General features: G+C 55.8%; 1 protein-coding gene across 1 annotated transcript in view; it reads left to right on the forward strand.

Annotated features, from left to right (window-relative positions):
- GPC3 (glypican 3) overlaps positions 1–15,539 on the forward strand; it is a 253,442-nt gene that overhangs the window by 139,620 nt on the left and 98,283 nt on the right. Inside the window, exons 4-5 of the mRNA XM_054169528.1 lie at positions 9,073–9,206; positions 13,391–13,516. Of these exons, the coding sequence (XP_054025503.1) occupies positions 9,073–9,206; positions 13,391–13,516 (260 nt within the window). The remainder of the gene's footprint in view (positions 1–9,072; positions 9,207–13,390; positions 13,517–15,539) is intronic.

Below are 15,539 nucleotides of genomic sequence, written 5' to 3' on the forward strand. Positions count from 1 at the left end.
CAGTGAGTACAAGGCTCTCAGAAGAGTGTTTGTCCCAGCTAGATGTTTCCTCGCTGCTGTTCAACATCTTTGTCAGTGACAGGGGCAGTGGAACTGAGGGCACCCTCAACCCTCTCACATACCCTCACACTGGGGGTGGTGGGTGGTGAGAAGATGTTGTCCAGCCTCTGTTATCCCTTTCTTCATCCAAGGTAAAGAAAAAACCCAAAGTGATTTCAATCACAAAGGTCCTGACAATAATCAGCCCAGTTAAAAACTTCACCTGAATTCAGGTGAGTGGTGAGATACTGCACACTCAGCAAGTTAGTGGATGACAGCAATCTGTGTGACCCAGCTGACACTCTGGAGGGCAGGGATGGCATCCAGAGGGGCATGGACAGGCCTGAGAGGTGGACCCATGCTGAACACTTGAAGTTCGACAAGGCCAACCATAAGCTCCTACACCTGGGTCACAGCAATACCAAGCACGAATCCAGGTTGGGTGAGGAGCTGCTTGAGAGCAGTCTGGAGGAGAAGGCCTTGGGGGTGTCAGCTGGTGACAAACTCCCCAGGAGCCAGCACTGGTCCCTGGCAGCCCAGCAGGCAGCTGTGTGCTGAGCTGCAGCCAGAGCAGGGAGAGCAGCAGCACAGGGAGGGGATTCTGCCCCTCTGCTCTGCTCAGACCCCACCTGCAGCACTGCCTCCAGTTCTGGTGCCCCCAGCACAAGAAGGACCTGGAGCTGTTGGAGAGGGTCCAGAGGAGGCATTGAAGATGATCAGAGGGCTGCAGAACCTCTGCTGTGGGGACTGGAAGAATTGTTGGTTGATAGGTTGGACATGATGATCTTGAAGGTCTCTTCCAACCTATTCTATTCCATTCCATTCCATTCCATTCCATTCCATTCCATTCCGTTCCATTCCGTTCCATTCCATTTCTATTCCATTCTATTCTATTTCCATTCCATTCCATTCCATTCCATTCTAATTGGCTCTGGGGAGACCTTAGAGTAGCCTTCCAGTACCTGAAGGGGACTCCAGGAGAGCTGAGGAGAGACTTTTGCCAAGGGCTGGGAGTGATAGAGAAGGAAATGGCTTTCAGCTGGAAGAGGAGAGATTGAGACTGGAGAGTAAGGAAGAAGTTCATTAGCATGAGGGTGGTGAGAAACTGAAGCAGGTTGCCCAGGGAGTTTGTGGATGCCTCATTCCTGGAAGTGTTTAAAACCAGGCTGGATGAGGCCTTGAGCAACCTGGGCTGGGGAAAGTTGTCCCTGCACGTGGCAGGGGGGTTGGAACAAGATGATCTTCCAGGTCCCTTCCAACCCAACCCAACCCATTCATGATTCTCTTAATCAGCATTGATTGGAGGGTGGCTGCAGTAGGTGGCAATGCCATGGCTGGGATAGGGTGGCAGATTTGAATCAGTCATTAAAGCCCTGGGGAAATTAACACAACAAAACATTGAGCACAGGCTAAACATTAACATACATTAGCATTTTCATTACACCTGCAGAAATGCTGAATGGGCTTGGTGCTACTACTGGTGAAAAGTTTCTGCTCTATCTCCCATCACTGCAGTGTGTGTTTTTGGTTTAAGCCCTTTAGAATGTAATTAAGCTGATTTCTGGAGCAGCACCTGAGGAGCTGCTTTCAGCTTCGCTGGAGGCTCTGGAGATAAGCAGGGCACAAATGTGCTCTTTGGACTCATAGAACTGTCAGGGCTGGAAGGGACCTCAAGGCTCAGCCAGTTCCAACCCCCCTGCCATGGCCAGGGACACCTCACACTGCAGCAGGTTGCTCACAGCCACCTCCAGCCTGGCTGCAAACACCTCCAGGCAGGAGGCTTCTACCACCTCCCCGGGCAACCTGTGCCAGGCTCTCACCACCCTCATGGGGAACAACTTCTTCCTAACATCCAATCTCAGTCTACCCATTTCTAGATTTGCTCCATCCCCCCCAGTCCTATCACTCCCTGACACCCTCAAAAGTCCCTCCCCAGCTTTCTTGTAGCCCCCTTCAGATACTGGAAGGCCACAATTAGATCTCTTCAAAGCCTTCTCTTCTCCAGCCTGCACAGCCCCAACTCTCTCAGTCTGTCCTCACAGCAGAGCAGCTCCAGCCCTCTGCCTCTCCAGCCTCTTCCCCAGCCTTGTTGTCCTTGTGGTGGAAGCCTCATCCCTGGAGGTTTTTGCTCTGAGGTGACCTTATTGTGGCCTTCCAGTGTCTGAAGGGGGCCTACAAGAAGGCTGGGGAGGGACTGCTCAGGATCTCAGGTAGTGATAGGACTAGGGGGAATGGAATGAAGCTGGAGGTGGGGAGATTCAGGCTGGAGGTGAGGAGGAAGTTCTTCCCCATGAGAGTGGTGAAGCCCTGGAATGGGTTGTCCAGGGAGGTGGTCCCTTGTGGACCTTGTGGTCCCTTCCAACCCTGACTGATTCTATGATTCTGTAGTAGTGTGCCTTGCTGGAGAGTGGATCTGTAAGCAGAAGAGTTCACAGAGGAGACAGATGGAAAGTCCATGCAAAGTTGAAGCAGAGGTCAAACAGAGCAAGCTCTCCTTCAGAGCAGTGGAGCTCATGGGCTGAATGAGAAGCAGCAGCAGGTATTCAGGAGTGCCTGATGTACTCTCTTCTCCTCCAAAGAGAAGCTGATTAGCTTTTCTTCTTAACATCTCCTAGAAAATTACCTTGAAAACGCTCTCACCCCTCCAAGGGTTGCTCAGCCTGGTGCTGAGGGTCACACGTGTGCTGCTTCCCAATCTCTCCCCCCAGATTTGTCTTGCTGGTGTGCAGGGGGAGAGGGGGTTGGCTCCTGTGGCCACCCTGCCTCGTGCCTGGGCAGCAGAGTGGCTTTCCTCAGTGGCCCTGGTGCTCTGAGGGGTGCCAGCCTGCTGTGGCCAGCTGAGAGGTGCCCGCAGGAGTTTTGCCTCCCAGCAGCTGCACCCAGGCTGTGGCCACAAGTCTATGAGAAGTGGTTTGGGGAGCTGCACTTCTTTAGAATCACAGAATCAGTCAGGGTTGGAAGGGACCACAAGGATCAGCTAGTTCCAACCCCCCTGCTATGGGCAGGGACACCCCACACTAGATCAGGCTGCCCAGAGCCTCATCCAGCCTGGGCTTAAACACCTCCAGGGACAGCACCCCTACCACCTCCCTGGACAACCCATTGCAGGGCTTCACCACTCTCATGGGGAAGAACTTCCTCCTCACCTCCAGCCTGAATCTCCCCACCTCCAGCTTCATTCCATTCCCCCCAGTCCTATCACTACCTGAGATCCTGAGCAGTCCCTCCCCAGCCTTCTTGGAGCCCCCTTCAGATCCTGGAAGGCCACAATGAGGTCACCTGGGAGCCTTCTCTTCTCCAGACTGAACAGCCCCAACTCCCTCAGTCTGTCCTCACAGGAGAGGTGCTCCAGCCCTCTGCTCATCCTCCTGGCCCTTCTCTGGACACCTTCCAGCACCTCCAGATCCCTCTTGCAATAGGGGCTCCAGAACTGGAGGCAGTACTCCAGGTGGGGTCTCACCAGAGCTGAGTAGGGTCCAGAGAAGGCCACAAAGATGATCAGAGGACTGGAGAAGAAGAGGAGGCTGAGAGGAGACCTTTTCCCTCTCTCCAGCTCCCTAAAAGGAGGTTGGAAGTGAGGTGGGGCTTGGTCTCTTCTCCCTAGGAACAAATGATAGGATGAGAGGAAATGGCCTCAAGCTGCACCAGGGGAAGTTTAGGTTGCACAGAAGGAAAACTGTCTCTGCTCTAAGGGTGATCAGAGATTGGAACAGGCTGCTCAGGGAGGTGGTGGGGTCCCCATCCCTGCAGGTGTTCAGAAGCTTGGGGATGTGGCACTTTGGGACGTGGTTTAGTGGGCTTGGTGGGCGTTGGGTTGCTGGTTGGACTTGAGGATCTTAGAGGACTTTTCCAACCTTAATGATTCTGTGATTCTTATATGATCTAATTGAATGCCAGCTGTGTGGCCATCAGCTTCTGTTGGCCTGCAGGCCCCCCCCCCCCATGAGCCAATGCTGAGCTTTACAGCCTTGCAGCTGACCTGGCTGAAAGCATCCATGGAGGTGGATCCAGTCCCTGGCTTCTCACGGCGCAGCTGCATCATTTCCAGAAGCAGGTTCCCTGCAGTCCTCTGGCACCTCTTGCCTTGAATGGGGAAGCATTAAAGCAGGCTGAGAGTGCTATTCCATCAGCTTGGCCCCCATGCTCCTCTCACATCAGTGTTGCCTCTAAATCTGAGCCATTACACAGCGTTTGGCTCCCAGAGCTGGCAGGAGCCAGCTGCTTCCCATCCCGGTCCCCAGGAGCTCTGCCCCACCACTGGGCACAGTTGTTCCCTGAAGCTGGGATAACTAAATGGGGCTGTGGGTAGTGGCTGGCAAGAGGCAAAGTGTTCCCCTGGTGGCCTGGGTCACACTTTTATGAAGGAGGCTAATGAATTGGGGTAATTAACCAGCTTGTTAACGAGCTGGGGCTGGGAGGCTTTTGCCTTGGCTGTTGCAGCTTGTAAAAATTCAGGGCTTTGGGGAAATTCAGGGCTTTGGGGATCTTGTAATAATAATAATAGTAATAATAGTAGTAATAATAATAATGGTGGTAATAATAATAACAATAACAATAACAATAACAATAACAATAACAATAACAATAAACAACCAGGTTGGAAGAGACCTCCAAGATCATCACGTCCAACCCCTCAACCAATCCAACACCACCTAATCAACTAACCCATGGCACCAAGCACCCCATCAAGTCTCCTCCTGAACACCTCCAATGATGGTGACTCCACCACCTCCCTGAGCAGCACATTCCAATGGGCAATCACTCTCTCTGTGTAGAACGTCTTCCTAACATCCAGCCTAAACCTCCCCTGGTGCAGCCTGAGACTGTGTCCTCTTGTTCTGGTGTTGGCTGCCTGGGAGAAGAGACCAACATCTGTCTGTCTACAACCTCCCTTCAGGGAGTTGTAGAGAGCAAGAAGGTCACCCCTGACTCTCCTCCTCTCCAGGCTCTGGGCACCTTCAAGTGTCTCAATGTCCTTCTTAAACTGAAGAGCCCAGAACTGGACACAGGACTCAAGGTGCGGCCTGACCAGTGCTGAGCACAGGGCACAATGACCTCCCTGCTCCTGCTGGCCACACTGTTCCTGATGCAGGCCAGGATGCCCTTGGCCTTCTTGGCCACCTGGGCACACTGCTGGCTCATGTTTAGGTGGCTGTCAATCAGTACCCCCAGGTCCCTCTCTGTTTGGCAGCTCTCCAGCCGCTGGAGCACTGCCTGGGGTTGCTGTGGCCAAAGTGCAGCACCCAGCACTTGGATTCGTTGAATGCCAAACCTTTGGGAGGTCCCTTCCAGCCTGGATGGATTCTGTGCTGCAGGAGCTTCTCCCCAGGCAGCTACAGGAGGAGCCACTCGGGCAGAAGGAGCTGCAGGGGCAGAAGGAGGTGCAGGGGCAGCAGGGAGCAGTGGCAGCAGCTCTTCCCCCCGAGCTGTGGCCCGGTAATGGCACTGCCCAGCTCCCAGGAGGTTTCTCTTTCCTTCTTCGTGCCGTGGCAGGCTGAGCAAACAACCTGTGCTGCTCCTGATAACGAGAGGGGTGACATGACTAATTTATTTGCTCACCCAGATGCAGGGTGTAATAGGACAGCATTAATCTCTTCTCTTTACACATCAGATGCTGGTAGCCGTGGGCGGCAGGGGTGAGTTTGGCCCCCGGGGTGCAGCTAGCTGGGAGCTGGAGCTGGCTGCCTTGCCTCGGTGTGCTGTGAAGATTAATGAGGTGGTTCTCTGGAGGTCTGTCATGCCATTCTGGGAGGTGCTGCAAGGAACAGGCATTTTATGGGCTCCCAGGCCTGGGTGTGGGTGGTGAGATGAGGCTCAAGAGCAGGAGGGGTTGGTATTCGTTCACAGGCTCACGGGATGCTAGGGGTTGGAAGGGACCTCCCAAAATCATCGAGTCCAAACCCCCTGCCAGAGCAGGACCAGAGAATCCAGGGCAGGTTGCACAGGAATGCATCCACATGGGGCTTGAAAGTCTCCAGAGAAGGATTCTTCACCACCTCCCTGGGCCTTTGTGGTGCCTTTGTGTTCCTGGCAATTGATGGAGCTCCCTTCACATCCCAGCATGGAATCATTAAGGTTAGAGAAGAACTCTAAGGTCATCCAGTCCAACCATCAACTCAGTGCCACCACAGTCACTAAACCATGTCCCAAAGTGCCATGTCTGCACGTTTTTTGAACCCCTCCAGGGATGGGGACTCCACCACCTCCCTGGGCAGCCTGTGCCAGTCCCTGACCACTCTTGCACCAAAGACATTTTTCCTCATCTCCAACCTAACCCTCCCCTGGCACAATTTGAGGCCATTTTCTCTCATGCTATCACTTGTTAGTTGGGAGCAGAGAGTGACTCCCACCTCACTCCAGCCTCCTTTCAGGGAGTTGTGGAGAGCAAGGAGGTCTCCCCTCAGCCTCCTCTTGTCCAGCCTAAACACCCCCACTTCCCTCAGCTGCTCCTCACCAGCCCTGTTCTCCAGACCCTTCCCCAGCTTGGTTGCTTCTCTCTTCTCTCTCTTCTTCTCTTGCCTCTCTCCCTCAGCTGCTCCTCACCAGTCCTGTTCTCCAGACCCTTCCCTTCCCTTCCCTTCCCTTCCCTTCCCTTCCCTTCCCTTCCCTTCCCTTCCCTTCCCTTCCCTTCCCTTCCCTTCCCCTTCCCCTTCCCCTTCCCCTTCCCCTTCCCCTTCCCCTTCCCCTTCCCCTTCCCCTTCCCCTTCCCCTTCCCCTTCCCCTTCCCCTTCCCCTTCCCCTTCCCCTAGCTGAAGGCAGGATTCAAGTGTGGCCTCACCCCTAGCTGGACATTTAGGAAGCCCCTCCCCTCCCCTCCCCCTCCCCTCCCTCCCTTCCCTTCCCTTCCCTTCCCTTCCCTTCCCTTCCCTTCCCTTCCCTTCCCTTCCCTTCCCTTCCCTTCCCTTCCCTTCCCTTCCCTTCCCTTCCCTTCCCTTCCCTTCCCTTCCCTTCCCTTCCCTTCCCTTCCCTTCCCTTCCCTTCCCTTCCCTTCCTTTCCCTTCCCCTCCCTCCCCCTCCCTCCCCCTCCCTCCCCCTCCCCTCCCCTCTGTAAAGCAGCCCCAGGTCCTTGGCTGTGCATCCTGAGGCAGCTGAGGGTCTGCCTGGGCTGCTCTGCAGGTGCCCAGGGCTGAGCATCAAGCACATCATCACTAATTAAAACACATCAGGGCCCATACTACAGGCAGCACTGTGGCTCCAGCCTGGCCATACCATGGGAGGTCTTGATTAACAGAGCTCTGTTAATGACACAAATGAGCTCATTAGCATACAGATCATTCGTTAGCAGCCTACAGCAGCAGGAGAAGGGATTCCAAACACCTCATTAAACCTCTGCCATGCAGCCAGTGGCCCAAGACAGCCAGCAGGGCCACAGCCACCACTGCAGTCCCTGCTGGGGGTGAATTTGCAGCTGTTTCCTTCTCTGGGGAGATCACCAAGGGACAAGTGTCCTCCCCAGGCACCACTGCTGCTGGGGAGCTCACCTTTGGGACCACCCTGTGCTGTTCTACTGGGCTGTTTGATCTGGCCAGGCTGGATCGACCTGCCAAGGTCTGTTGTGTGAGGATTAATAGGGCCAAGTGCTGGGTCCTGCACTTGGGTCATAACAACCCCATGAGTGCTCCAGGCTTGGGGCAGAAAGGTGTGCAGCAAAGAAAGACCTGGGGCTGTTGGCCACCAGCCAGCTGAAGATGAGCCACTGTGTGCCCAAGTGGCCAAGAAGGCCACCAGCAGCCTGGATCAGCAATGGTGTGGCCAGCAGGGGCAGGGCAGGGATTGTCCTCCTGTGCTCAGCACTGCTGAAGCCACACCTGGAGTCCTGGGTTCAGTCTGGGGCCCATCTCTCCAAGAAGGACACTGAGGAGCTGGAGCAGGTCCTGAGAAGGGCAACCAAGCTGGGGAAGGGTCTGGAGAGCAGGGCTGGGGAGGAGCAGCTGAGGGAGCTGGGATTGTTTGATCTGGAGAAGAGGAGGCTGAGGGGAGACCTCATTGGGCTCTGCAGCTCCCTGAGAGGAGGTTGCAGTGAGGTGGGGGTTGGTCTCCTCTCCCTAGTAAGGAATGACAGGACAGGAGGAAGTGGCCTCAGGTTGCACCAGGGGAGGTTTAGGATGGATTGTAGGGAAAATTGTCTTTGCTGCAAGAGTGCTCAGGCACTGGAAGAGGCTGCCTAGGGAGGTGGGGGAGTCCCCATCCCTGGAGGTGTCCAAACCAGATGTAGACATGGCACTTTGGGTGGGGTTGGGTTGATGGTTGGACTTGATGATCTTAGAGGGCTTTTCCAACACTTTATGGTTCTATGCCACTGCTTTCATCAGGGAAGGATCAGGGAACATCTCAAGTGCCCCCTGCCAGTCTACATTTAGTGTAGTGCAGGAAGATGAGCTGTTCCCCCCTGCAGCTCAGGGAGTTTGATAGGCATGCTTTGATGGCCAAAAGTCTTGCCTGAAGTTTCCTACCTTCCCTCCCCCAGGGTGGGCTTTCACACAAGAGCAAGACTGCATCCTTAGGGCAGCAGTTGGCTTTCTGGTGCTGGTGTGAGCTATGGGAGAGGTGGGGACAACAGGACCATGTGCAGGTGCCAGGCTGCATCCTGGCTCTTTCCCACAGTGTCCTGGTCCTAGCAGAACCACAGAATGCACCAGGTTGGAAGGGACCCTCTACAGTCATCTGGTCCAGGCCCCCTGCAGTCAGCAGGGACATCTCCAGCTAGGTCAGGCTGCTCAGGGCTACATCAAGTTTGACCATGAACATCTCCTGGCATGGAGCCTCCACCACATCCCTGGGCAACCTCTTCTAGTGTTCCACCATCCTCACTGTGCAGAACTTCCTCTTGATGTCCAACCTACATCTCCCCTGCTCCAGTTTCAAGCCATTGCCCCTGGCCCTATCCCCACAGGCCCTCCTAAACAGTCAGTCCCTCCTCAGCCTTCCTGTAAGTCCCCTTCAGGCATTGAAATGCAGCTCTTAAGGTCTCCCCAGGACCTTCTGTTCTCCATGCTGAAGACTTGCTCATGCTGCTGTGTTTGTGTTTTCCAGCTCAGCAGGTTGTGTGGCCACGCTCAGCAGAGGCAGCACCGCTCCGCTCAGGACCCTGAGGACCTCTTTCTTGAGAAGAAAGTCCTAAAAGTGGCTCACATGGAGCAAGAAGCAACTTTGTCAAGCAGGAGAAGGTGAGAACACTCAGGCTGAGTGGGATGGACTGCAAGAGGGAATCATAGAATGTATTGGGTTGGAAGGAACCTCAGAGATGAGAAGCTCAACAGGAGCCAGCAGTGAGCTCTTGCAGCAGAGAGGCAACAACAGCCTGGGCTGCAGCAGGAGAGGCAGAGCCAGCAGGGCCAGGGAGGGGATTCTGCCCCTCTGCTCTACTCTGTTGAGACCACAGCTGCAGCTCTGGGGCCAGTTCTGGAGCCTCTGTGCCAGGAAGGATCTGGAGGTGCTGGAAGGTGTCCAGAGAAGGGCCACGAGGATGAGCAGAGGGCTGGAGCTGCTCTGAGGACAGACTGAGGGAGTTGGGGTTGTGCAGGCTGGAGAGGAGAAGGTTCTGAGGAAACCTTCTTCTGGCCTTCCAGTATCTGAAGGGGACTCCAAGAAAGCTGGGGAGGGACTTTTGAGGGTGTCAGGGAGAGATAGGACTGGGGGGGATGGAGCAAAACTAGGAAGCAGCTTTGTTGATTTATGAGAAAGCAGCATGGATTGAGATGTCTGTTTGGGAAGCCTGTCCAGCAAAAAGGAAGGGTAACACAAGTCATAGAATCACAGAATCAACCAGGTTGGAAAAGACCTCAGAGGTCATCAAGTCCAACACCTAACACCCAACACCTTCTGACAACTAAACCATGGCTCCAACTGCCACATCCAAGCCTTTTCTGAACACCTCCAGCGATGGGGACTCCACCACCTCCCTGGGTAGCACATCCCAATGGCCAATTCCTCTTTCTGGGAAGAACTTTCTCCTAACATCCAGCCTAAACCTCCCCTGGCACAGCTTGAGACTGTGTCCTCTTGTTCTGGTGCTGATTGCCTGGGAGAAGAGACCAACCTGGCTACAACCTCCCTTCAGGGAGCTGGAGACAGCAAGGTCTCCCCTGAGCCTCCTCTTCTGCAGGCTAAGCAACCCCAGCTCCCTCAGCCTCTCCTCACAGGGCTGTGCTCCAGACCTCTCCCCAGCTTTGTTGCCTTTCTCTGGACACCTTCCAGCATCTCAACATCTTTCCTAACCTGAGGAGCCCAGAACTGGACCCAGGACTCAAGGTGTGGCCTAAGCAGTGCTGAGCACAGGGCACAATGACTTCCCTGCTCCTGCTGGCCACACTGTTCCTGCTGCAGGCCAGGATACCATTGGCCTTCCTGGCCCACTGAGCACACTGCTGGCTCCTGTTCAGCTGCTGTCCACCAGTACCCCCAGGTCCCTTTCTGCCTGGCTGCTCTCAGCCACTCTGTCCCCAGCCTGCATTTCCCATGAAGTATCATCCAGACATGTGGTTGCCATACAGGATGGACCCATGGAAGCAGTTGGAGGAGATGGCCACAGGAGGTGGTTCATGCAGGAGATGGCCACAGGAGGGGGTTCATGCAGGAGATGGCCACAGGAGGGGGTTCATGCAGGAGATGGCCACAGGAGGGGGTTCATGCAGGAGATGATCACAGGAGGGGGTTCATGCAGGAGATGATCACAGGAGGGGGTTCATGCAGGAGATGGCCACAGGAGGTGGTTCATGCAGGAGATGGCCACAGGAGGGGGTTCATGCAGGAGATGATCACAGGAGGGGGTTCATGCAGGAGATGGCCACAGGAGGGGGTTCATGCAGGAGATGATCACAGGAGGGGGTTCATGCAGGAGATGGCCACAGGAGGGGGTTCATGCAGGAGATGATCACAGGAGGGGGTTCATGCAGGAGATGGCCACAGGAGGTGGTTCATGCAGGAGATGGCCACAGGAGGTGGTTCATGCAGGAGATGAATGTCTGAAGCACTCCTCCAATCTGTGCCAGGGACTCCCACCCTTTAGAGGGACTTTGACTCCTCCTGGTAACCCTTGTTCATGGACAGGTTGATGCTTGTGGTATCCTGGTAGGCTGTATTGTGGTGAGCTGAGAGAGGATCTGGGTGGCCCTGGGCCTCCATAGCCCTGCCTGCACGGGCTGGCAGGCTGCTCAGGGCAGAGCCCTGCTCCTGGGTAGCAGAGAGGCAGAGCAGAGCAGTGCCTCTGCCTTGGCCGGTGCTGGGGTCGCTTCTCTGTGCCTCGCCTGCCCCCAGCTGGCTGCTGGGGGCTTCGTCTGGAGATGGAACCCCCGGACATCCCCAAGCAAAGGGGACCCCTCTGCACCCAAGCCTGCCTGAGCTTGCTGTGCCTGCCTGCTGGGTGCTGCCAGGGACTTCCCCACAGCCCACAGGGCGCAGAGGATGAAGCTGCCACCGCTGCGGGCACTGGGGAACACCCCTGGGAGTGCTCCCAGCTCCTGGTGCTGATCCCTCACCATCCCTCCTGGGGAGGAAGGAGGCCAAGAGATAATCTGTTGCAAATGGGCTGAACCCCAGGCAGGAGTGTGTGAAGCCAGTTGCCCTCTGCTCTTGTTCTCCTCCTTCCTCTCCCAGGTACCCAATTCAATCTGCCAGTGTTCCCAGGGACAGCTGCTGAGTGGCCCCAAGGGGACAGACCTGGCCTGCAGGGACAGGCACATCCTGCTCCCACAGCCTCTGCTGCAGTCCCTGAGGTCAGCCTGGCACCTCTGGTCTATGAGGAGAGGCTGAGGGAGCTGGGGTTGCTTAGCCTGCTGAAGAGGAGGCTCAGGGGAGACCTTCTTGCTCTCTACAACTCCCTGAAGGGAGGTTGTAGCCAGGTGGGGGTTGGTCTCTTCTCCCAGGCAAGCAGCACCATAACAAGAGGACACAGTCTCAAGCTGTGCCAGGGGAGGTTTAGGCTGGAGGTGAGGAGAAAGTTCTTCCCAGCAAGAGGAATTGGCCATTGGGATGTGCTGCCCAGGGAGGTGGTGGAGTCCCCATCCCTGGAGGTGTTCAAGAAAGGCTTGGATGTGGCACTTGGGGCCATGGTTGAGTTGTCAGGAGGTGTTGGGTATTAGGTAACAGGTTGGGCTTGATGATCTCTGAGGTCTTTTTCAACCTGGTTGATTCTGTGATTCTATGACTGCTGCTGGAGGGCACCTGTTGGGGACAAGGTCTGTGGTGCTGGGAAGGGAGAGTGAAGGGTGGAGGTGCAGCCTGGTTCCCAGCCTAGCTGTGTCTGGTGCAGGCACTGTGGCTGTGGCTCTTCCAGCCCCCCCTGGATGAACCTGCATAGGTGAACCTCCAACATAGAGAGGTTGGACTGAGTGATCTCCAGAGGTCCCTTCCAACCCCTGCCATTCTGTGACTCTGTGCCAGAGCCATTTTGATGACTGTAACCACAGCATCACAGAATTGTCAGGGTTGGAAGGGACCTCAAGGCTCAGCCAGTTCCAACCTCCCTGCCATGGCCAGGGACACCTCACACTACAGTAGGTTGCTCACAGCCACATCCAGCCTGGATGAGGCTTCCACCACCTCCCTGGGCAACCTGTGCCAGGCTCTCACCACCCTCATGGGCAACAACTTCTTCCTAACATCCAATCTCAATCTCTCCACTTCTAGTTTTGCTCCATCCTCCCCAGTCCTGTCACTCCCTGACACCCTCAAAAGTCCCTCCCCAGCTTTCTTGGAGCCCCTTTCAGATCCTGGAAGGCCACAAGAAGGTCTCCTCAGAATGTAGACTGTGACCCCACAGCCAGCCCAGCCTGTGCCCTGAAGACACAGCATGAAACCCAGTGTCAGCCATCTGCACAGGGCTGTGCTGAGAGTCCCTGCCCTCCTCTGCCACCAAAACTGCCACCTGGCCTTGCAGGGGCATGGGCTGGTGGATGGCAGGCAAAGTGACCAGGCTGTCCTTTCCTCAGGGGTCTCCCAAACCTTCTGCAGAGTGGAGAGGACTGCTGGCAGCTGCTCAGATGCACCCCATGTCTGCATGGCCTGAGCCGGCAGCACCTTTCCTTAGCTGCCGTGAGGACTCGGAGTGTGTCTGGCTTTGGTGTGCTGCATGGTTGGGCCGAGGCTCTGCTGCCCCAGCAGCTCTCCTGTCACAGGCAGGGCTGCCCCAGGAGATATGGATTCAGCCCTTGACTGAATGATAGCAGTCAAGGGTTGATGCAAAATGCTGCCTGAGGTCAGAAGTAAGACTCATGGTCTGCAGCCAGTTGCTTTCTTGTGGTGTTTGTGTGACTCCCTTCCCTGGTTAAAGTGCACCAACCTTTTCTTCTTCTCCTCTTTTGACTGAGCTCCATTTTTAATAGATCTCTTTTTTTTCTCCCCTCTCTTCCAGGGAACTCATCAGGAAGCTGAAGTCCCACAGCAGCTTTTACAGCAGCTTGCCAGAGCACATCTGCAGCCACAGCTCTGCTGTTGAGAACGACACTCTCTGCTGGAACGGACAAGAAGTGGTGGAGAGGTGAATCACATCCCCCTGCCCCTCCCGCAGCCCAGCACTGCTGCCCTCCTCTTAACCAGGCACAGGGCTCTCCTGCCACCAGGGTACTGCTCATTCGTGCCCCTGAGGAAGCTTTTGCAGAGCCAGGTGTCCACCCCTGCTGCAGCTCAGATGGATGTGCCAAGTCTGCGCAGAGACGAGAAGTGGTTGTGTGCTGCCCTCCTCTGAGCATTCTGTGTGCTGCCCTCCTCTGAGCTTTCTGTGTGCTGCCCTCCTCTGAGCTTTCTGTGTGCTGCCCTCCTCTGAGCTTTCTGTGTGCTGCCCTCCTCTGAGCTTTCTGTGCTCTGCCCTCTGAGCTTTCTGTGCTCTGCCCTCCTCTGAGCTTTCTGTGTGCTGCCCTCCTCTGAGCTTTCTGTGCTCTGCCCTCCTCTGAGCTTTCTGTGCTCTGCCCTCCTCTGAGCTTTCTGTGCTCTGCCCTCTGAGCTTTCTGTGCTCTGCCCTCCTCTGAGCTTTCTGTGTGCTGCCCTCCTCTGAGCTTTCTGTGCTCTGCCCTCTGAGCTTTCTGTGCTCTGCCCTCTGAGCTTTCTGTGCTCTGCCCTCTGAGCTTTCTGTGCTCTGCCCTCCTCTGAGCTTTCTGTGCTCTGCCCTCTGAGCTTTCTGTGTGCTGCCCTCCTCTGAGCTTTCTGTGCTCTGCCCTCTGAGCTTTCTGTGCTCTGCCCTCCTCTGAGCTTTCTGTGTGCTGCCCTCCTCTGAGCTTTCTGTGCTCTGCCCTCTGAGCTTTCTGTGCTGTGCCCTCCTCTGAGCTTTCTGTGTGCTGCCCTCCTCTGAGCTTTCTGTGCTCTGCCCTCTGAGCTTTCTGTGTGCTGCCCTCCTCTGAGCTTTCTGTGCTCTGCCCTCCTCTGAGCTTTCTGTGTGCTGCCCTCCTCTGAGCTTTCTGTGTGCTGCCCTCCTCTGAGCTTTCTGTGCCCTGCCCTCCTCTGAGCTTTCTGTGCCCTGCCCTCCTCTGAGCTTTCTGTGTGCTGCCCTCCTCTGAGCTTTCTGTGCCCTGCCCTCCTCTGAGCTTTCTGTGCCCTGCCCTCCTCTGAGCTTTCTGTGCTCTGCCCTCCTCTGAGCTTTCTGTGCTCTGCCCTCCTCTGAGCTTTCTGTGCTCTGCCCTCCTCTGAACTGCCCTCCTCTGAGCCTTCTGTGTGCTGCCCTCCTCTGAGCTTTCTGTGCCCTGCCCTCCTCTGAGCTTTCTGTGCTCTGCCCTCCTCTGAGCTTTCTGTGCTCTGCCCTCCTCTGAGCTTTCTGTGCTCTGCCCTCCTCTGAACTGCCCTCCTCTGAGCTTTCTGTGCTCTGCCCTCTGAGCTTTCTGTGCTCTGCCCTCCTCTGAGCCTTCTGTGCTCTGCCCTCCTCTGAGCTTTCTGTGTGCTGCCCTCCTCTGAGCTTTCTGAGCTCTGCCCTCCTCTGAACTGCCCTCCTCTGAGCTTTCTGTGCTCTGCCCTCTGAGCTTTCTGTGCTCTGCCCTCCTCTGAGCTTTCTGTGTGCTGCCCTCCTCTGAGCTTTCTGTGCTCTGCCCTCCTCTGAACTGCCCTCCTCTGAGCTTTCTGAGCTCTGCCCTCCTCTGAGCTTTCTGAGCTCTGCCCTCCTCTGAGCTTTCTGAGCTCTGCCCACCTCTGAACTGCCCTCCTCTGAACTGCCCTCCTCTGAGCTTTCTGTGCTCTGCCCTCCTCTGAGCTTTCTGTGCTCTGCCCTCCTCTGAACTGCCCTCCTCTGAGCTTTCTGTGCTCTGCCCTCCTCTGAGCTTTCTGTGCTCTGCCCTCTGAGCTTTCTGTGCTCTGCCCTCCTCTGAGCTTTCTGAGCTCTGCCCACCTCTGAACTGCCCTCCTCTGAGCTTTCTGTGCTCTGCCCTCTGAGCTTTCTGTGCTCTGCCCTCCTCTGAGCTTTCTGTGCTCTGCCCTCCTCTGAACTGCCCTCCTCTGAGCTTTCTGTGCTCTGCCCTCCTCTGAACTGCCCTCCTCTGAGCTTTCTGTGCTCTGCCCTCCTCTGAGCTTTCTGTGCTCTG

Source organism: Dryobates pubescens, chromosome 18 (assembly GCF_014839835.1).
Source record: "Dryobates pubescens isolate bDryPub1 chromosome 18, bDryPub1.pri, whole genome shotgun sequence".
NCBI classification, from domain to species: domain Eukaryota; kingdom Metazoa; phylum Chordata; class Aves; order Piciformes; family Picidae; genus Dryobates; species Dryobates pubescens.